This window comes from Vulpes lagopus, chromosome 4 (genome assembly GCF_018345385.1).
Source record: "Vulpes lagopus strain Blue_001 chromosome 4, ASM1834538v1, whole genome shotgun sequence".
In the NCBI taxonomy this organism is placed as follows: domain Eukaryota; kingdom Metazoa; phylum Chordata; class Mammalia; order Carnivora; family Canidae; genus Vulpes; species Vulpes lagopus.
The window spans coordinates 74,009,064-74,032,384 of NC_054827.1; the positions used below are offsets into that span (position 1 = coordinate 74,009,064).

The 23,321-nt window shown below is 40.1% G+C and overlaps 1 protein-coding gene across 1 annotated transcript in view; it reads right to left on the reverse strand.

The window, feature by feature from the left end:
- The window catches only part of FAM81B (family with sequence similarity 81 member B), a gene marked incomplete at its 5' end in the record, with an annotated part of 60,803 nt that extends 38,320 nt beyond the window's left edge, over window positions 1-22,483 (reverse strand). Inside the window, 4 exons of the mRNA XM_041751422.1 lie at window positions 5,362-5,605; window positions 18,993-19,057; window positions 21,892-21,989; window positions 22,432-22,483. Of these exons, the coding sequence (XP_041607356.1) occupies window positions 5,362-5,605; window positions 18,993-19,057; window positions 21,892-21,989; window positions 22,432-22,483 (459 nt within the window). The remainder of the gene's footprint in view (window positions 1-5,361; window positions 5,606-18,992; window positions 19,058-21,891; window positions 21,990-22,431) is intronic.
- Window positions 22,484-23,321: the final 838 nt, after the last annotated feature.

A 23,321-nucleotide genomic window follows, 5' to 3' on the forward strand; every position in this document is an offset into this window, starting at 1 on the left:
AGAAGCACAGTGAAGCTAATACAACCAACAAAAGCAAATGTGAATCAGACTGTTTCACTCGGAGTGAAAAAAGGTTTATTTTCTCAGTGTTTTAGAGAACACAGAGGATTTATGGCCTGAAGTGGGTTCACATTTTGCCCCTGTGTATCCTTAGTCATAGCTTCAGTAATTCTTGGTATTCTGAAATAGAGAAGCCTGTCTTACACACTACCAGGCTGGTGGTTCCAAAAATAGTAGTTTAAAATTTCTCCAGACTCATAAGTAAATATTAATTTAAAAAGAAAAGAAAAACTCTGCTGGTCCATAGAAAAAAATTCTATCTTGACATTCAAACAAATTCTAATGTAAAGTGGAGATACATGACATAATTTGTATGTATTCATAAAGAAAAGGTTAAGTTCACGATTTGGGAAAACATTTTAGTTGCTATATTTGACCAAGGCCTGAACTATGTTTAAATTACGTTCATGAATTTTTTTTTGAGATTTTATTTATTAATGAGAGACACAGAGGGGGGGCAGGCAGCAGGTTCCATGCAAGGAGCCCGATGTAGGACTCGATACTGGGACTCCAGGATCATGCCCTGAGCCAAAGGCAGATGCTCAACCACCCGGGAATCAACATTTATGAATTTTTTGAGGAAAAGAGGGATATTTGTAGCAAATGAATGACAGAAATTTTAAAGATCATATACAGGCTCTTTCTCATTTGTAAACTGGCAGGTTGAGACAACCCAAAGGCAAATAAAATTTTAACTGAAAACATAGAAGTATTAAGAACACTAGCTAGAGTTTTGTTTTCATTTGTTTTTTGCTTGCATGTAGGTCTCTCAGTCCGTTCAGGTTGCTCTAACAAAATACTATAGACTGGGTAGCTAATAAAGAACAGAAGTTTATTTCTCACAGTTCTGGAGGCTGAAGTCCAAGGTCAGAATGTCAGCATGGTCCTGTTCTGGGTGAGAGCCCTCTCTGGTTGCAGACTGCCTATTTCTTACTGTGTTCTCATGTGGTGGAAGGGGTTAGAGACATCTGTGGGGTCTTTTTTTAGAAGGGCCCTAGTCCTAGTCACGAGACCCCACCTCCCAATACCATCACATTGGACGTTAGATTTCAACACGTGAATTACTGGGGAGAGAGGAGAGACAGATATGTAGACCCTAGTGATAGATGTTGTTTTGCTTTGTTTTGGTAAAGACTTGTGATGAGAGGGAACTTGTCCTACTAAACACTAAAATATATGAGATAAGGATAAATGAATCAATGTAGCTAAATAAATATGCATACCTAAATAGATCAATGTAATGTAGTGAAGATCTTGGTAAACCTAAGAAAGAGATACGCTATACCGGAGGCTCACAAAGCAGTGGGGGAGGAATTTCACAAATGGTGTTGGGATCTCTGGTTATTTATTCAGAATTAATTTAGATCTTTATCTCATAACACATCAATATAGATTTTAGAAAAATAGATTTAAAATATTAACTTAAACCATGGGGTTGCTGGGTGGCTCAGAAGGTTAAGTGTCTGCCTTTGGCTCAGGTCATGATCCTGGGGTCTGGGATCCAGCCCTGCATGGGGCTCCCTGCTTTAAGGGGAACCTGCTTCTCGCTCTCCCTCTGCCATTCCCTTTGCTTATGCTCTCTGGCTTTCTCTCTCTCTCTCTCTCTCTCTCTCTCTCTCTCAAATGAATGAATGGATTAATGAATGAAATAACTGTTAATAAATAAAAAAATAACTTTTCTTAAAAAAATCTAAGCCATAAAAATAACAGCAGAGGTAATTATTTTAGTTCTAAATGAAGAAATTTCAATTCTTAAAAATGAGAGAAATCACAGAGCAAAATATTGGAATGTTTAACCTTATAAACTTTTTTTTAAAATTTTTTTTCTATTTTTTTATTTTATTTTTTTATTTATTTATGATAGTCACAGAGAGAGAGAGAGAGGCAAAGACACAGGCAGAGGGAGAAGCAGGCTCCATGCACCGGGAGCCTGAGGTGGGATTCGATCCCGGGTCTCCAGGATCGCGCCCTGGGCCAAAGGCAGGCGCCAAACCGCTGCGCCACCCAGGGATCCCCTAACCTTATAAACTTAAACTTAATAGATACACTGTAAGTATAACTAAGATATAAAAAACAAACTGGAAAAACATAACAGACATTATTGCCCAGGATTTCAGTTCTGTGCTACAATCAACATACACTTCTTGGCGAAAGCCAATTATGCCTATCTTTTCCCATCTTTGTGTTTGGTGTTTTGGTGTTTGAAATCAATCCCAATGAGAGCATTAACACCATGGAAATAGGCAAACATTACAAATCAAGTTTTTATTCTCCAGAAGGTATTTGATGGCTGGGCTGTTAAACATTTGCCAGGGTACCACCAGCTATTATCCTTAATAAAACATTTCATCAAATCGATAAAAATTAAAAAGTACTAAAAGGTAAAAGATTTATCTCCAAAGATAAATTGGTAAAAGACATTAATGGATGACTGACAGAGAAAATGCAAATTGTTATAGTCACTTTTAAAAAGTGAGAAAAAGAGAATGATCTCATTTCTATCCCATCAGATTAGCAAAGTTAAAATAATAAATCACAATGCTGCCATGGGTGCAGTGAAAAAGCATTCTCATGTAATGCTAATGGAAGTGTAAGTAAGCATAAACTTTCCGGAAACCAGCTTGGCAGCACGCATCAAGAGCTTTCAGTGTTCACACCCTGGAGTTTCACTTCTAAGAATATATACTGTGTAAATAAGCCAAATACAGACATACATTAATGCACAAAGATATTTTAATATTAAGATAATGATTTAGTAAATCATGGTATATGCACCATGCAAAGACCTTTAATGACATGTTAGAGTTTATGATATAATTTTATATTAAAGATTGTGCTTACAAATATAGTCTCAGCTTTCTAAATGGAAGGATTTGAGGGAAATGACTCTGGGTGTTTGTAGAAATGGTCATTTGCTGGTGGAATGATGAGAATCCCTGCCCACCCCCTCCCCCGCCCCAGTTTTAAAATTTTTTTTTAAGCTTTCAAAATGATTCTAATGAAAAAGCATTGCTTTTATAAGTTGAAGGGGGGAAAAAAATCCAAGAAAGCAATGCTATACATAACATTCCCTTTTCTTGAGTTTAAATTACTTTTAAAGTTTATAATTAGTTACCAGCTTGCAAGCCAAATAGTTTGATTATAAAAAGGACTAAGCAACTTAACTCTTGCAATTATGGTTGATAAAAACATTTTTTTTTTTCATTCTTTTCGAAGGCCCAAGTCAAGTTGCAGCTCACTAGAACCTATCTTGCTGGTCAATCTGCAGTGGGCTGACCTAGCTAAGGAGTTTAGGTTTTTAAAAAATACTTGAACAGCATCTATTTCTCTGTAAAGCACTTGGCATTTTATAGTCTTATTTATTGGAAGTAGCCTAATAGTTTCTTCTTTATAATATTTTATTTTATTTTTTTTTTCTTTATAATATTTTAAATACGTTATCTTCAGGTATTTCCTACACAGACCAGTTCTCCTCATTTTCGCTGTATACACCAACCCCTTAACAGGATGGCAAATATTTTGAGATTTTAGAGTTTTTGGAAAATGTTTTGTCTTTTTTCAGAGCTTATCTAAGACAATCAATTATTCTAGGAAAAGATGCTCTTAGCAAGACTTGGAGATCTGGAAAAGTTTCCCCCTTAATGTTAAGAGTATTTTATTGATGTATAGTTCATATGTGTTAAAAGAATCAAAGTGTATATGTGGATGGATTTTGACAAATGTAACCAACCATGTAACAACCACCTGTATCAAAATATAGAACATTCTAGAAGCCTAGAAGCATTTTTGATATTTCTGAGAATGCTATTTTCTTTTCAGTTACCAACAAGTTTTGACTTTGAAATTGGTTTCTTAATTTAGCACTAGCGCTGTACTTGATTTTGTCATTATCTTAAAGGCACTGAGCCACTAACCTCTTGCACTTTCTTAACACTAGTATGCCTAGAAACACCTTTGACCACTTTGAGAAGTTCACTGACTTTTTAAGCACTGGGGTCAGTTCAGTATGTGCTAAATACCAATAAAATATCTCTTAAAAGTTCACTAAGATTTTTAAAAATCTTATTTTAATTTTTAATCTATACTCTCTCTAATGCATTATGGTGTTTGCCAGACCCAACAGATGGAAAATAAATTATAGATGTCCTTAGCCTTATAAACAAAGTGCTAAGGAAGGCATTGTTTGAGTTAATTGCATGAATTTTGTTTGTTTGTCAACTCCACTATATTCTCTGATAGTAAAAGAAGGTATTTATTGTGGGAAGACATTGTTATCAAATCTCATGATCCTTCTGCAAACTTTTAGTCAGTTTCCTCAAAAGTAATCAGTCTCTGGGATCCTTACCTGAAAGTTGCTAACCCAGATTCATCAGGCCCATTGGCACTTTAAGAATACTGAAAGACCTGTAGTAAAAAACCTATTTATCTTGGTTTAACCCAGATAATTTCTCCTTTGATCAGAAACTATTTTTCCTTTAACGCCTTGAATATCATTCATTCAGGAAATATGTAGAGTGCTAACCACCTACCAAGTTCTGTTGCCATCTGGTGTGGGATTTAGTGATGAAGAAAACAAAATCCTTGCCTTCACAGAGTTTATATATTAGAAGGAGAAAACAAGCAATTAATAAATACAGACTATGGTAGTTTGCTTATCAGATGGATAGGTGCTATGGATATCTAAAAAGTAAGGTTTAAGGGAGATTATGACTGCTGGTGGGGAAGGGTGCTATTTTATAGAAATGTCAAGGAAATCCTCTCTGATAGGATGATAGCTGAGCAGAGACTTGAAGGAAATGAACATTTCATAGGAATGTCTAGCGGAAGATGATTCAGCCAGAGTGAGTAGTAAGTGGCAAGGCCCTGAAGCCAGAACATGTTTGGTATGTTCCAGAAAGAGCTGGGAGCCAGTGTGGCTGCAGTGAAAGAAAGACCAGGGGGGAGAGATGGGGAGATGGGTCTATGAACCATCATTATGAAAACCACTATTTGAAATGATTACATGAAAAGAATCTTGGAGATTTAGATTAAAATGAGCACCTAAGCACAATGTCTGACATATTGTTAAACAATTCTCTCTGCTGTCACAGAATAGATATTAAATGCTTTTTGAATAGAATTTCCTTCTACTTTTTGGCATAAATGAGCAGTTGAAAAGTTGAACTGTTTTCCTCTGGGGCAACACATTATAATCATTTAAGCTTAAGCCATAGTGATTGACTTCTCTAGGTGAAAGATGGTATTGGTGGTTGACAATCGTTGACAAGCAATGATGCCAACATATAGAAAATAAAGAACTACCTCAATATTTTGGCTGAGTTTTTTGACGATGCTGGTGATGGTCTGAATGTGGTTTTCCAGGAGCTTTCTGGCAAGCGACTCCTCTTTTCGAAAGCCATGTGTTCCCTGAAGACAAGCAGAGATATCCTCCTTGATGCGGAAGGCTTGTTCAAGGAGAAAGGCGATGGTACGCTCCTGGTTGTTCAGTCTGTCTTCTAGATGACTTCTGTTGGTGTTTGGAATCACAGGAAGAAAAGAATGACCCCTGGTCAGGAAAAGGAAACAACACCAGCGGTGTTACAAGAATGAGTTGGAGGAGCCAGACCCAGAACTTGCATCTTCACTTCTACACCAGTCTTGTCTCACCTGGGAGAAGTTTGGAAGTTTAGAAGGACTCTAAGCACCTGCCTGGTTAGAATCTTGGTTTGTGTCTCATCTAAGAAAAAGATCTATAAAAATTTAAAAAAAAAAAATTAAAAAAAAATTAAAAAAAAAAATTAAAAAAAAAAAAAGGGATCCCTGGGTGGCGCAGCGGTTTGGCGCCTGCCTTTGGCCCAGGGCGCGATCCTGGAGACCCGGGATCGAATCCCACGTCGGGCTCCCGGTGCATGGAGCCTGCTTCTCCCTCTGCTTGTGTCTCTGCCTCTCTCTCTATCTCTCTGTGACTATCATAAATAAATAAAAATTAAAAAAAAAATTTTTTTAAAAAAAAAAAAAAAGAAAAAGATCTGACTTCTGCCTTGGTCTTACATTATGCATTGTTCATGTTTCCTATATTTTACCCAATATTCTAACAAGCCAAGCTGGATCTACATAAATTCAATACCTGAAAATTCCACATTGAGGACAGTGTTGCCTTCTAAGCTGGAAAAAATAATAGATCAAAAGCAGAGATTTACAAAAGAATCAGTTTAGTGAAAAAGTAAACCCAGTAAATTAGAAAAAGAAATTGGAGATGCTAGATCTCTTTAGTATTTTGGTAAAGAAACATGCAAGATGCTGACATCCCCTATTGGTATTAATGTATTATTCTTTCCCTTCACAGATAAGCTTCTTGAAGGATAAGCAACTTTTGTTTTGTATTTTTCTTTATTGAATTTACTTTGCTTGTTTTTGTGACCTCGTCTCTGAAGAAAGGAAATGAGTTACACAGTAGCTCAGGAGTAAAATTTCCTGAGTCTTGACCAAAATGCTGACCTAGTATGACTGCTGGCTTCTTGTCCTCAATTCCTCCTAAAACCTTGGATAATCTAGAAAGGAAAATTAGAAAACCGTAAAAAGAAAAAACAAACAAAAAACACCCCCAAAACCCTTGGCAGCTGCGGCCATTTTAAACCGGTGAATGTGTAGGGTGATGGTGGAGCAGGTGCCATGGTGTGCCCCCCAATTCCCTTTTCAAGGAGGAGAGACATTTCCCCCAAGTGTTGGGACTACTGTCTCCGTGAAGAGAGTCACCTTGTCCAGGGCGATGTCCACTTCTTGGGGCAGCTTGACATTAGTGATTGGTCAATGTATGAAGGACTGGCACACGTGCTCTATCTCAGAACAACTTGGAAGGACCATCCTAGCTTCAGAGCTCCCTGTGGAATTGTATGATGATACTTTCTTCCCAATTCTTTCCCCTTCCCTTCCCCGTAGTGATGCTGGAGCACTCCATTTGAACCTTCTGTTCACCAATCTCTGTTTCCTGGGCAACCCAACCTCAGTCAGATGGCTACTTGGGTCTGGGGGCAAGAGATAGCTCAACAAGCCTGTGGGAGATACAGTGGGGAAGAAGGACTGGTGTAGCTCTGATTTTGCTTCTTCCCCTTCATGAGCCTTGGGACAAATGCTCTCTATTTGTGTGAAATTTCAGATTCTAGTTTTAAGTGTCCTCAAGAGTCATATCAGACAAGGCAGATGACCTGCATTGGCAAGAAGCTGAAACAACAGTAACAAAAAACGTGAGGAAAAATTGACCTTGGGCATTTGTTTTTACACCGTCCTACTCACAGGCCCCAGAAGAGGGAAAGCAACTGGTCTCCTAAAGTTACTTCTTCCTGAGGAGCAAAGGTGAAGACCTGAGAGGACAAGTGATTTTGTAGGATGAGGAGTGGTCCATCAGATCCTGGTTTTCCTGTGCCCGGTGCTCATCCAAACCCTGCCTCCTGAGTTTACTGGAGCTCACAACCCCCAGGAAACAAACTCACTGGCCAAAACAGCAAGACCTTTGAGAAGCACAGTGTTTTCCAAAACCAACTAGCCCACAAATAATCTGCTAGATTTTAGATTCCTACATAAGAGAAATACCAGGTTATATGCAACAAGACATTTTTTAAAAGGCCAATAAACATTAAAAGGAGGGAAGATATTAGTAGAATGAAAATTTTTTTAAAAGTGGAAAACATGGAAAAGTAAACAAGTAAAAAAATGTTAGGTGTAGGGCAGCCCTGGTGGGGCAGCGGTTTAGCGCCGCATGCAGCCCAGGGTGTGATCCTGGAGACCCGGGATGGAGTCCCACTTCAGGCTCCCTGCATGGAGCCTGCTTCTCCCTCTGCCTGTGTTTCTCCCCCCCGCCCCGCCCCCGCCCCTCTCTCTGTGTCTCATGAATAAATAAATAAAATCTTAAAAAAATATTAGGTGTAAAAACTATAATGGTTCAAATGAAAAAAAAAAAAAAGATGGGATACATATGACAGATGAAATGGCTGAGGAAGGAACTCATGGTTTGGGAGGCCGGAATGAGGAAATTTACCAGACAGAAGGAATGGTCACAGAATTCAGATATGTCGGGGTCAAAATTTGAAATTCATTTATGAGGCTCCAGAATTAAATATTAAGCTTAACCCTTCTATGTTCTTCTAATTCCGAGAGATAATAAGCAGAAGCAGGGGAAGCATTGATTAGTGCTTCTCCTGTAAGCTAATGGCCTGGAAGCAGAAATGACACATGGAGACATGGAGGTGTCCTTGGGGTCCATATCCACTCCCTCCTGAGTTCCTTCTTCCTTTCTTGGTCCTGGCCACTATTAACTCCTCTACTTCTGTGTCTGAGCAAAAAGTGCACCCTCCACCAGCAGCTAGAGTGGTCTTCTAAAAGTCTAAGACCCTCCAATGGCTTATCCATCCTCTGAGAATAAAATCCTTGCTCTCATTTCCAACCTCAGCTTTTCCCACTCATCCATCCATTCTCTCTCATTCAACCACATGAATCTTCCGTCTGTCCTCGCCGAACTAGTTTCTGACTCAGAGCCCAGGCACTTGCTGTTCCACTTGGAATGCTCTTCCCTGCAGTCACTTCATTGCTGCCTCTTTCTCATGGTGTCTGTCTCAAATCCAGTATCCCCTCCTCAGGTAAGTCTTCCCCTCAGCACTGTCTAGCGTAACACCCCGTGTCATCTTCTCCGCAGCATTTGTCATTATCTAAAATTATCTTACTTGTGTCTATTTTCTGCCTTCCATCGCTAGAATGAAAGCGTCCTGTGGGCAGGGGCTTTATCTAACTTGTTTTCCACGGTGTCTCCAACACTGAGGGGAGTGCCTGACCTGTAGTAGGTAGTCAGTAAGTATTTATTGACTGACTGGTTTTTCTAGCTGGACTTTTCAATTGTTGGAAATTGGGCGGGGGGTGGGGGGGGGAAATGGTGCCATAAAGCCACAGGTTGTGAGAGCCTCAAGGGTTTTAGTTTCTTCTCTTGAGCAGTACCAAGTAGCCTCAGCCTGGGTGAGGCTCATCTTTCCTTTCACCTGCACCTCTGGGAAACAAAGCTTTGCTAAGGCTTTCATTAAATTCCCTCTTCCACTCATTTGGCTCAAAAATGTTCTGGAAAATTAGCAAATGGAACCTCGTATATACCTAAATTCCATTCCTCTAAAGCCCCAACATGCTGACGGTGCTCCCCTGGATGGAAGTATGAGTCACAGGCGGAAGGGAAGAGGATGTCAGGCCCTGCTGATGGTGACACATAGCCTAGTGGCAGGCTGTAGATTTATCTTCCTTGAGTGGGGGCTTCTTTCTGACCTCTGCACAATCTTCAGCCTGAATGTACCAGTGAAAGAGTGTTTGGTCCCTAGTCTACAATTCTATACAGATACTTGTAAGTTATGCTGCGTTCCTGTCAAAATTTAGTATTTGTATGCTTTTAAGTGTTCTCAGCGTGGCAGACATTCGTGGTTAACTCCTAATAGCCACCCTCCCAACCCCACTGCTTCTGCCTGCTTTGGTTCATCCTCCCATTGCCCATGTCCTTGGTGCAGGGGGCAAGTTAATCATGGTGGTCTCATTCTTTGAGGTTGAGATTCCACTGGTTTAAATAGGGGCATATGAAGCAACCCTGGCCAGTCTGGTGAAAGGGAAAAACCTCTTGTGGGATTTCTGGCTAAGGTTTCTTCGCTTTCAAGAAGAGATACATAAGAAGAAACTTCCCCCTTGTTTGCTGGAAGCTGTCATGTCTGTGTGTGATGTCTGGAACTGCTGAAGCCATCTTGTGATCATGAGGGAGAATCGGATGGCAGGGAGGAAGGATAGAAAACACCTGCTTGATGATGTTAAGCCTCTAAATGAACCAAACCCTAGATTTTTAAAAATGTGAGCTAATCAACCATTTTGGTTGGACTTTGTGTTATGTGTCGCTGAAAGCACTGTATCCATGTCTAATAATCTACCAATAAAAATGACAGTTGGAATAAAAATATATCAGTAAGTATTTACTAAATGTCTACTCTAGTCCATGCATAATATATAACGGTCTGTTCCTGAAGGAGCTTAGTGTAATTCTGTGTTTCTCAGAAAGAAACTTGAATTAGTATCATGGGGGTGGAGAAGGGAGGGAAGTTGTTACCATGCAGATCCCTTGGCTCTACCATAGATTTGTTAGATCATAATTTTGATGGTAGAGAGGGACACAGCAAGAATACATATTTTAAATAAGCACTTCGGTGTTTCTAAATGTCTCCTGAATATTGAGCATCATTGATTTATTTAAGACCGGTCATGTGCATCAGTGACCCGGGTCAAGTGTTTCAATGAATTCATCTTAAAAGGGGCTAACAGGTGTACTTGGCTGTATGGTTGTTAAGTTCTTTATGGTTCATGTGATAGGCACATGGTGGGGGTGGTGAAACCAGCGCCCTAGAGCTACAGGGTTATGAGGAGTCTGCATTCACACACTCTCTGGAGGTGAGATTGTATCCAGAAAGAGCACGAGGAATAAGCAGATCTAAGCCAGCAGAGGGACCAGGGGAACAGGACTGCCACCCTTGCTCAGATGCCCATCTGTAGTCCTGCCTGTCATGATTGGCCTTGATGACGTTGCGATTTGGCACATTGAAGGGCAGCACCTGATACTATGCACATGTATTTTCCTGCAACCATGGGGACATTAAGTGACCTATAAATGATGGACTCTATGGTTTCTTTTAGCTTTCAAAGTTTATCTTTAGAAGTTATTTTATACTTAAGTGGAGAGCATTACTTCTGGAGATTTCTTTTCATGCTTAAGGTTTACTATAAATTGGGAGTTTTATTATTTATTAATGATGCTTAAGGAAGCCCCAAATAATGCTCCGTTTAGTTCTTTTTACATGATTCCTGCAAGATAAATGTAGCACTTGTGTATTTTTTCCACTTCCATTACTGTAACAAAAGAGAATGTTGTTTTGCAGTTGACATTTCTAAAATCAACAACTAGCAACACACACATAGGAACATTCTCAATCTTCCAAGAGAGATTCCTGGTATCATTGTTCAATGCATCAGATCATCCAAATGCCTAAAAACTGAATAACAAGATGTGGCCACTCGGATTCTTTCAGTAAGTTAGAAACAAAGCCAAATCCACTGTTTTATTAGTCTATTGTATCAGTGGGCCTTCTATCTAAATTTAACTGTGACAGGAAAGCAATGACTGGATATTCCAGACTAGTCCAGATGGAGTTACCACAGGAGAAAGAATTCCCAGGGGCCTTTTCAGAGCGCTATTTGGGCTTTACATAAATCATTGATTATGTAGCTGACAACTGAATGTGAACAGATTTTCCACAAACTCTGAGTTCTATTTCTCTGCGATTCGGTGTGACTTGCACCAGCTGTGCTGTTGCTGGCAGATGCATCGGTACAGAGAGCCTCTCACTTCTCTGCGTGTTCTGTTCTTGTGAATAGAGCACTAAATTTACTCGGGAGGTTCTGATAACCATTTTGGCAACCTGTAATACTCAAGACGCAAGGATTTGAAAATGGAAGCCCTTCTCTAGAACAATGAAGAGCATAACTGGAGAAAATTTTCATTTTTGTGAGATCTATTATCACCAGCTCCGTTCTTGGTGCATAGAGTCCTGCAGAACACACACACAGACACATAAAGTGGAAATTTTACAGAACATTTTGGTGCCTCACAAAAATAACCTGTAAGCCAATGAGGAACAATGATATTGAAGATACATTTTCTGTAGTTTCTCTGTTGCTCATGTCTGAAAACCACCCTGGCAGATGGATTTTGGCAGCTAGAGAAGCCTCCACTGCTGACTTTTACACGATGCTGAGTGTTTTAGGGCCATAGGGGAGGCAATCCAGAGTGATGGGGGTAGTCTGGGAAGAGGCAGACCAAAGCCAGTGGGGTTGTGCCAGTGGGAGGTCTGCATGGAGGAGCCTGGAAAGGACGGGACCCTAAATAGGGACACAGCTGAGAAGAGACTGGAGAAGAAGACTGGTTGTGGATAGTTTCTAGCAAAAAGTTCTATACTTTATGAGGCAAACACCTCATGTTAGTAAAAATTTCAATAAAACTACAGAATTAATGCCGCACTTGTTGTGACTGGCTTTCTAGCGAGAGGCATTCAGATGTTCCCGAGCCTCTGTGTGGGTTACACTTACAGGCAAAGTGTGTGTAAACCATAGCAACAAATTGTTTTGAGGATATTTGGAGTTCTTATCACTTGTGCTTTTGCAACACTTTTCCATTATTGCTTTGCTAATATTGGGCATGTACGTGTTATATATGTGAGTCTCCAGGGTGAAGAACACTGCATTTGGAGTTTGAAGACCAGGGTTCAAATGCTGTCTCCACCACTTACTATCTTTAACCTTCCTTAAGTTGTTCAGAAGAGAGCTCTTTGAGTCCTCTGGAGGTCATGACTCTTGCCTGACCCAACTGCTTGAAAGACATCAATTTACTTAATGTACTTGAAGTGCTTGGTACTGTTGGTGTCATATATGTATGTTCTTATTATGATTATTAGTAATTAATATATGGACTAATAGGCTGAATTGTATCCCCACAAAAAGATATGTTGAAGTCCTAACTCCTAGTGCCTCAGAATGTAACCTTATTTGGAAATAAGGTCATTGCAGAGGTATTTACTTAGGATGAAAGGGTAGGGTGGGTCCATAATCCAGTATGACTGATGCCCTTATAAGAAGATGACCATGTAAAGATGGAGACACAAGGAGGATACCGTGTAAAAATGGTGGTAGAGACTGAAGTGATGCATCTAGAAGCCAGGGGACACCAGAGATTGTCACTAGAAGCTGAGAAGAATGGGATAGATTCTTCCTCAGAGCTCTCTGAAGAAACCAACCCTGCTGACACCTTGATTTCAGACTTCTAACCTCCAATTGGGAGGCAATAAATATCTCTTGTGAGGAATTTATTATTACACAATCTTATTTCCATATGATGCTTTTAGTCAACCTGTCACTTTCATAAAAATTATTTCATTTCATCCCCCACAAGTACATGGGTGAGATTTTTTCCTCAATTCAGAAGGAGAAGGAGGCTTGGAAACTGGCAATAAGTCAGCTGGGAAACATTTTAACCTGTGTATTTTGCTCTTTTTCCTACATCAGAGCAACTGTGCTTAGACTAACGAGTAGCTCTTCCTGTTAAATTGTGTTTTCTCAGGATATGTTATGTAATTACCAGTTACATCTCTCTGTGGAATTCTCAGGGTCCCCTCTGAGGCCCAGAGGCTGAATGAGCTCCCTCTCTGCTCTAAGGACCTGAGTCTGGCCTCATCTTCATCTCAGCACAGCTCTCTCACTTGAGCAGAAGTTCTTAGGTGTAGCAAGAATGCAGACAGCCTCCTTGGGTAGGAGGCGCTCAGCTTCATCTGGGCAGCCCTTGGCCTGACCAGTGTGGGGGTGCTGTGGGTCATGCCCAGGACTTATAGCTGTGTCCACCCACACCCAGGGTCTTGCCCATCATAGGCTGGGGGACTAGAGATGGAATCTAAAAGGTGCTAGAGAGGAATAAGAGGCTGCCCTGAGGCTGATGGAAGTGCCTCCTGGGCACAGCTGAGATGCTTTGAGTCCGGGCTGGCCACACTTCACACAGGGGCCCACGGGGAGGAAGATCAGAAATCTAGGGTTGCATCACATCTTCCATGCACCAGAGACGACCTGCAGGTGACACGTGTGTGTGCATGCACAGGTACACACACACACACACACACACACACACACACTGAGAAGATAGCTGGCAGGCGATGTGGATAGAGGAGTGGTGAAGACAATAGGCTTTGGAGTAACTAGACATAGATTTCTGGGTTAGGATCTTGGTTCTGCCTCCTGCACTGTTGGTGGGAATGTGAACTGGTGCAGCCACTCTGGAAAACTGTGTGGAGGTTCCTCAAAGAGTTAAAAATATATCTGCCCTATGACCCAGCAATTGCACTGCTGGGAATTTACCCCAAAGATTCAGATGCAATGAAACGCCGGCACACCTGCACCCCGATGTTTCTAGCAGCAATGGCCACAATAGCCAAACTGTGGAAGGAGCCTCGGTGTCCATCGAAAGATGAATGGATAAAGAAGATGTGGTTTATGTACACAATGGAATATTACTCAGCAATCAGAAATGACAAATACCCACCATTTGCTTCGACATGGATGGAACTGGAGGGTATTATGCTGAGTGAAGTAAGTCAATCGAAGAAGGAAAAACTTTATATGGTCTCATTCATTTGGGGAATATAAAAAAAAGTGAAAGGGAATAAAGGGGAAAGGAGAAAAAATGAGTGGGAAGTATCAGAGAGGGAGACAGAACATAAGAGACTCCTAACTCTGGGAAACGAACTAGGGGTGGTGGAAGGGGAGGAGAGCAGGGGGTGGGGGTGACCGGGTGACAGGTAGTGAGGTGGGCACTTGATGGGATGAGCACTGGGTGTTATGCTATATCTTGGCAAACTGAACACCAATAAAAAATAAATTTATATAAAAAAAAAAGAATCTAGGTTCTGTCGTAGCATTGTATGCCCTTGGACAAATAATTTGACTCCTTTGAACCCCAGGGTCTTCATCTTCAAGATAATGATGCCCCTGTTAGGGTCACTTAGAGGATGAAATGAGAAGATTACCATGGGCTAAGAGCTGGGAGCTTTAACAGTGAAGATGGTTAGTGGGACCAGGATGCTGCACAGGGTGCAAGAGGCTTTGCCAGGTCAGAAAAAAATTTATTAACAAACCCAGAGGGCTTGTTCCTTCAGCAGCAGCGCAGACTATTTGGAGCTTTCTTACCTGAGAGCTAGTTGCCCTCATGAATGGATATGATATTGCCAAAGAAAACCCAAAAGATTTCCAACCCAACATGACCCAGCCCATAGAAAGCTCAGCCACCAGGGTTTTGTCTTCCTTTCTCATGTACTGTGAGGTGAAATATCTGTCTTCATCATGCAGAAAGAAAAGCAATGCATCACGAGACAATAAAACTTCTGCTGTGATAGTAAGAGAAAACCTTGAAAAAAAAATACTTCCCAGACCCTGATGCTATATTCGACTCACAAGGAGAAATCATCATCAATCATGTATTATTTTGCCCATTTCACTTACTGATAGTTTTATGGATCCAGATTTCTCAATAGCATCCTCTGGCTGTTAGCCAGACCCCTTATCTTCCCAGAGAGTGTTCTCCTGAGAAATCCCTGAGATGTGTACTGGAATAGCCTGCACAACTCCTCAGGACCAACCAACCTCATTTCCTTGGCCCAAGGGCATGCTACTTGATGTGTATACTTTTTCATTTTTCCTTCCAGCCATCTTTGTCCCCTGGCCTTTTCAGCCACCTCAGGAGCATCCTGGCCTTGGAGACTTTGCTTTTCCCACACAGGTCCACATGGCCAACCCCCTCATCTCTGGAGTTTGCTTACATCTGACTTCTCAAGGAGACTGCCCCTGCCCTGACAGGCTCTTGAACCCTGCATGTCTCTTACTCCTGCTCTAGAATGGAAGTTCCATGAGGGCAGGGGTCTTTGTGTTTGTTCCCTGATGATTCCCTAAGTGCTCAGCACATAGTGAATGCTCGATAAGTGTTTGTTAAGTGAATAAAAGGTAGTAACCAGTTTTAGAAGACCAAAGAATTTTAGGGATGGAAGAAACCTTAGAAGTTATATGATTCAGAGGTTTAAAAAAATTTTTTAGCAGGGTCAATTGAAGAAAAATCAAGAGATTTATCAGCAGAATTTGTTTTCTATTCAAAATTAAATCCCATGGGGGCAATAATACGCTTTCTTAAACTTTAGCCACTTTATTACATAAAACAATGTTTATGAGAAATTATGAACAGAGTTGAGAAGTGGCAAACAGAGGCAGCTCTCTAATCTGCATCCTGGAAATGAAATCTGGATCTGTGAATACAGACAGCCCTTGAGACTTGGGCTGCTCATCTGCACCTAAGCCTCCGCCCCCACCCACCCTTTTATAGCAGAGACAGAGACTGCCCACAAAGAAAAGATATTCTCTTTTTCTCAAGGTCCTATAGCTAATCAGAGGTGGATTCAAGAGTGGAGGGCAGCCCGGGGGGCTCAGTGGTTTGGCGCCTGCCTTCAGCCCAGGGTGTGATCTTGGAGACCTGGGATCGAGTCCCACATTGGGCTCCCTGCATGGAGCCTGCTTCTCCCTCTGCCTGTGTCTCTGCCTCTCTCTCTCTGTGTCTCATGAATAAATTTAAAAAAATTAAAAAAAAAGAGTGGACCCAAGGTGCCTGGCCTCTGTGTAGTGCTCCTTCCAACAGCAGAAAAAGGAGAAGAAGAAGAAAAAAAAAAGGCTTTGGACTTTCCTATTCCATCAAGCTTAAATGAGCATTGGCCACATCGTCCTTGTGAATCAACGAACACATGTGGCAATCAGAATTATTTACTGTCTTTATTAGAGTGTCACCATAATTGTCCTAGAATTGATTGCAAGCTTTCCGCCTTCCCCTGCTCCATGGATTATTAATATGACCTAACATTTAACAAGTACTAATAATGTGTGGGTGTCGCTCCAACTGCCGGAGGCTGAGCAGAGCCCTGAAAAGCACTTGGTCTGCCAGTCTTTTTGATGCATGTCTCTCACCAAACCTTTTTCACAGGGTATGTATTATGCTTTTGTTGCTGGATTTTTACCCTTTTTGGTTGTGGTTGGTGTTCATTTTTTAGGATTTCCTATCAATATTCCCTTACAGATTTACAAAGCAGAGCCTCTGAGAATATGTAATATATATTTCAGGCAGTTCAATGAGTTGATCATGACCTTTGCTTGCGTAAGTACCCTATTCGTATATCAATAAATCTGTTGCTGCTCAATGACTGCTGTGCCTTGAAGGATTCAGCCATTTTAAAAATTGTTTTTTATGTTTATTGTATTGGATTCAACATGTCAGTTGGAAGTATCTACACTGATGATTGAAATGCCTGAGTGCCATTTTGCTTTTCCAGTTAATCAGCCACCCAGGAGTCCACTGCACCGAGCAGACTCTTACAGATTCAGTTGCTCCACCCTGGCTCTCCATGAAGCCTATCAACTATGGTTCCACAGGAATCAATATTCCAGGAACCCTGGGTGGCGCAGCGGTTTAATGCCTGCCCTTTGGCCCAGGGTGTGATCCTGGAGACCGGGGATCGAATCCCACGTTGGGCTCCTGGTGCATGGAGCTTGCTTATTTCTCTCTCTGTGTGACTATCATAAATAAATAAAAATTTAAAAAATTTTTTTAAAAAATTCAATGCACTGTGATAAGTAGGGGTATCAGAAAGCATAAGGTTATAATCCCTGCCTTTTGGGAGCTTGCAGCCTGCTCTGGGAGATTACAGGGGAAATATCAAAACCAAACTAAAACAAAACAAACTAACCATCTCAGCTGGAACATAGAAGCTCTAGACATATGGCTTAGACTGCAAGAGAGGGCTTTCGGGGGAGAGCAAGGTAGAAATGAACGTTGGGACTAGATTATCCTCATTATACTTTTGTTTTGAATTATAGAATCTCTGTTGTCTTAATTTCAGTTTCTCTGGAATCCAAGAAATGGCAAAAATTTCCGGGGATATCTTTTTAAGTTCGTCACTGTCTTCCAGGAACTTGTTCTGTTGTCTCCTGGGATGTAGGTCAGCAGCCTGAGCTAAAGAAACCCACTTGGGTTCATCCTGGAATTTGACAGATCTGAAGAATGACTTCTATTTTCCATTATGTCCTGTGTAGATTCAGGTAGGAACAAGTCTCCCTTCCCTCCTTGGATGGCAAAGTTAGCTAGCATATCCATGTGAAATGATTATTTCTGTGTATTACCACATTCATTGTCCTTTACTCAGAAAAAATGTCACCTATCCAAATATTGTATTTTCAAACATAAAAGAAATCATCTTCCCTTGTTTGGTTTCATTTTCCCTAAATTATGGCCTTATTATCACATAAGCAAATACAAGTTATGGGCAGCATGAAAAGAGGGACTAAAATTCTGTGGTTGAAGTTTTTGTGGCGTGTTACTTCAATTGGCTAAGGATCAGGGAAGCTCTTGTGAACAGATTGTGATCAAAACTCGTGAATTTAAAATTGTTATCATCTTCATTGTTAAAGGTAATATTTAAAAAAATGAAAATCCAGTATTTGGATTTTTCTCTTCTCATTGACTCATTTCATTTGCTTGTAATTTTTCTTTTGTAGTCATAATGTATATTTTAGGATCAGAATTATTTTAAAGCTACAGTGAAGTCTGGGAGAGCTTCTAATCTAGCCTCTTCGTTTGGCAAATGAAAGACCCAAAGACAAGAGACATTAAGGGACTGACTGAGGCTATACAGACAATTAGTGGAAGCCCTGAGATGAAATTGTAGGTGCCCTAAAAATGTTAATTATTGCCACAGACGAAATCCTCCTTTGACATACAAAACAGAAAACAACTCAATAGACTATGCATTGCCTCTGTGATCCCACCTTTACAAACTGGTATTCGAGGACCTTTTGGACATTGTACATGTATCAATACGATGACAAATTTCTAAGTCTCTTCTGGGGGACAGGAAGGTCCCTTCCCTGGATGAGTTCCAGGTGTGGCACTATAAACAAAATTTTCTGATGATTAAATTAATATGCTTAAAATTTTCTGAGTTTTTATAATGAAATGTTAATAGATGTATTCAGTGTATTTTGAAAGTCAAAGTTAACTCTGATCTTTTCATGTCATTCTATGATGCATAATCTATAGGAACCTATGGAAATTACTTAAAGAGGAGGCTGTAAAATTGGCTTGTTTTGTCAATGAGAAAGGCCTAACACAGAGAGGTTCACCTTCTGAAGTTGCTTAATGCAGTCTCTTCTGAAAGCAGAGAACCAGTTTAGATGAACTCAAAGATCTCAGGCACTTTAATCTCTAGCTGAATCATTAAATGTAGTAAATACTTAAAACCAGTTGCAATTTACAGACTTACTTGTCAACGTATTCAACTAGATCTGTAGAATTCTTGGTTGACATTGTGGCGGGAGATAATCTTACCTAAAACAAAGGTCATGGGTTTAAAATGTATCATTAGCTTACTTTATAGGTAAGTCTTATCCATCTTATTTTTATGTAAATAATTTTAAACAAAATATATGCTGTAGACCATCATCCCAGTCAAACTTGCAATGCCCCATCTGTATTTCTAGAAACTAAACCCAAAATCAAGCTCTAGAAAGATAATAGAGAGTTTCATTTCATAGATTGGTATCACAGTCAGGAAAAACTTTCTGGACAAGTCAAAGCCATGGATTGTTCTTAGAACAATTTTAAGTGGAATATCCAATGATTATCGGCTGAGTTACTAAAGAAGTTTTCACAGAGTGAATTTACTCCAATATGCTAATTTCTGAGGGAAATCAATTACTTTTCAAAAACAAAGTCCAAAACTAGAAAGCTAGTCTACCCATGTAATTTTATTTTCTAAGAAGCCTGGATATCAGATTATTATAGTCAATGAGAAATGAAAGTAGAGCACAGCTGTGTACATAACTTACTAGTATTTAACATAGCTGGCCATATGAACACTTAACTAATTCAGTAACATGGTACTACTAGAAAGTTCGCCTTGCATCAAAGTTCATAATTTCCCAGCATTTCCAGGAGGAAAGAGACCACCAAATGCACTCACTGTTTGGCATATGCTAAAACTGTTCTAAACTCTAATGTTCTTTATTTTTAAGATCAAAAGCCAGACACAGATTTATGTTCTTTTTAATATCCCATCACTGAACTGGATTCAGTTAGGGGGAGAATGAGTGGTACTCCTCCTCAGTTTAAAACTTGAACAAAATAGTTTCCTGGGACATTTTTTCTTGGTTTAGTAGAGTACTTAAGATCCACATACAGAAATCATTCCTTTTGCAAATGCCTAAGAAACTACCACTTCTTACTTCTTAATTTAACACCCAAAAGACTTACTTGGAAAGCTCTCTCCTCCAATAAAACTTAAAAAAAAAGTAAGTCTATTAATAAGGAGCTAATAAATAACCCATGACAATAGGTAGGCTCTCTGATCCTGCCTGCTTGGTGGTGGGCAACCAGGACAGGCTTGAGGCTGCTCAAAATGGAGCCAGTGACTGCCATGATAATGCTTTAGGCCCTCTCTCCCCATTGCTAAGTGGGGTCTGCAATGGGTCTGATGCTCTGAAGCGAGGTCTTCCTCTAGTGATGGATACACTGATCCACTTGAGCACCCAGGGGTCCATGTTATGGAAACCATCCTAACTACCTAGAGAGCATGACTGGGCCTTCTGCCCTGGTTTGTGTTTTGACTCCAGTCTAGAGCTGGAAAAGAACTGGGTCCTGGAATGCTGGCCTACTCAATGCCAGCTCTTCCCTTCTCACCCCTCCATGGCGACCCTGGCCTGAGTCTGTCTGTGGTATTCCTTCAAGCAACTGGCTGCTCCCTGGCCTCACATGTTTGACACCTAGTAGCCCTTTTATTCCCTCTTGTGGAATAAAAGACTGAATATTGTGTCAAAGGACATTAAATTACTGGATTATTGTCTCCTTCCCCCTTCTCAAGTGAAGCAGTTGGATATATATATCTTTTACTTTTATATTATTTTTAAATCTTATTTTGAAGACTGTAAATAGTCCTCTAAAAAAAAAGCACAGCTACAACTTGCATACTCTTAAAGTAACAAATGTTAAACCTGATAATGGAGGAAAATTTGGAAAAACACAGAAAAGATATAGAAAAAAGAAAATTCTTCTTGCAATCGTACTGTCTAGAGAGAGTAAAAGCTGTTAACACTGAGGCCAACTTGTTTTCTCTTTCTTCTATGCAGTTATTGATGTGTCTAAGAGAGTATGTGAAGTTTTATATCTTCACTAATTGACTATAGGAAGCAGCTCTGTTTCATCCCTATTCCTTCAAGCTAGAATGTAATTATATAACAATTCTCACAAACAAATCGGTGGCTATGAACACTGACTTTTTACATATGTCAGTTTTCACCTGTTTTATAATAATACTTTAAAATGTTGTGTTCCTTTATGGCTTAATTAAGGCCTATAAAATACTTTGACATATATGACCTTCTATAAGGTGGAAATCATTGTCTTGACTGAAATGCTACTTTAGTGCAGAAAGAATTTAAGAGGATTATTTTTAAAGGTGAGGACTCTGAGGATTAGAGAAGTAGCAGACTTACTCAGATCATCTAGATGATGATGATAGTGATTGACTGAGTCCCTTTTACTTGCCATAACCTTTATCTTAGTGGTTCATTCAAACCTCGCATCTTTGTATGATTGGCCTAATTAGCCCATTTCATAGAAGAGGAAACGGAGAGGTTAAGTAATTGCTGGAAGTTGCACAGCCAGTGTGTGCTACAGCCAACAGAGAGCAAAAATCAGTGCTGGATACTGGGCTAGCTTTCCAGTTCTCTTTTTATCACCAGAGGCTGCATCCCTGGTGAGGTCTAAAAAAACTGCTGCTTTGAATGTTCTTTTTCATTAATGACAAGTACCAATAAAAGAAACCTCTTTAGCTGTTCTCTTTTCCATTTGACAGATAAAGCCTCTATCTTGAATTTATCTTAGTTTCTTTTGCATCTTTATAGAAAATATTTATCAATTTTTTGTTCCTACTTAGCCCTGCAGATTGTCAGTCCAACGAATGTATTCACAAATTGAGACCCTTTCTCTTTTCAGCTCACGTGGTCATTAGTCACTTTGTCAAAGCAGAGCAAACAAGAAATGTAGGTAGAGTGAAAAGAAAAACAACTCTTCTAGGACTCCTTAGAATTCTCTGAACAATGCTAAGCTTTAAAGAAGCTGAACAAAATATTCTACTTTTGCTATGAATGTCTAAAAGTACTTGCTTTCTTTTCTTGGTCATTGACTGAGCCAGGAAGGGGGCCATCAGGTTCCTTCGGCTGTTCCTCTGGAGTCCGGGAGGCACTTTTGTTTACATCTGTATCTAGGCAACCAGAATGCTGAATCAGATCAGGAACTAAGGCAGGTGAATTTTTGCAGTGGTGGCTAATTTTTTTTTTTTTAATGGCATTTTCTGTACATATAGTGAAGGTTAAGGGAGGCTTTTAATTTATTTTACACTTCTCTCTTTTTCTCTCCCCTACCTCAGTTCTTCACCAGGCCCCCATCACACCCACAGTCAGCTAGAAGGATTTATTGTCCCAGAAGAATTAATTGTCCATTAAGAATTTAGGAAACTTTGTTGAGATGCACATTTAGATCAAATTGTTATAAAATAATAGGAAATGATTTCTCACTCTATTGTGCCCAAGTCATCCAAGGATCTTCTTTGGGATTTATTACCTAGTTTATATGTAATAAGAAATCTAAATAAGCCTGTAAAGGATGAGAATCTAGAGACCTTGGGTAATCCATGAGATAAATACCTGAGTTCATGACGCTTGATTTCCTGGCTTTATTTTTTGTTGATCTGATTTTTTTGAAAGGGAGCAGAGGGTTTTTTTAAATTATTATTTTGTCTTCCAGAAAGCCAAAGCTCTGAGGAAATTTGGTTGCAATCTGACTAAAGTCTTTATGTTTCTGGGTCATCTTCCCAGGGTGGCTCAGTAGCATTGTGACTGTAGGAAGGATCTGTGATGTCAATGAGGTTGGCCCTCACATTTTAGGTCAAGTCCCTGGGATTTCAGAGCTTTAAGAGTTTTTCTTAGTGCTCAATAAATCACTAGGTCCTTCACCTCCTGGTCCCGCTGGGTGGGTGGGGGCGGCTAGACTGACATTTCACACCCTTCCCCTGATTTTGCCTTCACATTTGATAGGAGACCAGTTTCCATCAAATTAGATAAAGAGAGTGAACGGCAATGAACTCCCCAATCTTCCTCCCACTGAGCTCGTTCAGGAAGCTAACTCCTGTGGGCCACTAGGGGGAGTCTCGCAAAGAATGCAGCCACAGCGACAGGTGTGGTGGGTCCTGGCTTTGAATAAACTAAAATACTGAACTTGGGCTTTGTAGAGAAAACTTTGGTTATATGGTCAAAAAAGATGTTGATTGTTTCAGCTCTGAAATATTTTCCTGAGTTCTCAAATTGGAATATGCATATTTTGGTAATACTACTTGGCCCTCATATATAGACATTTTATTATTGGTTCTTTTTCAAATCATGGTGCCAGATTTGCCTTGCTCTGGGGACACGTAATGTTCAGGATTCCAAATGACAAACTTAGATGCCACAGAAAAATACCGCCCGTGATTTTTTGCTTCAGCAGTATGACTTCTAGTGATAAGCTAAGCTCTTCAGACTTGGTATTTCTTGGTTTG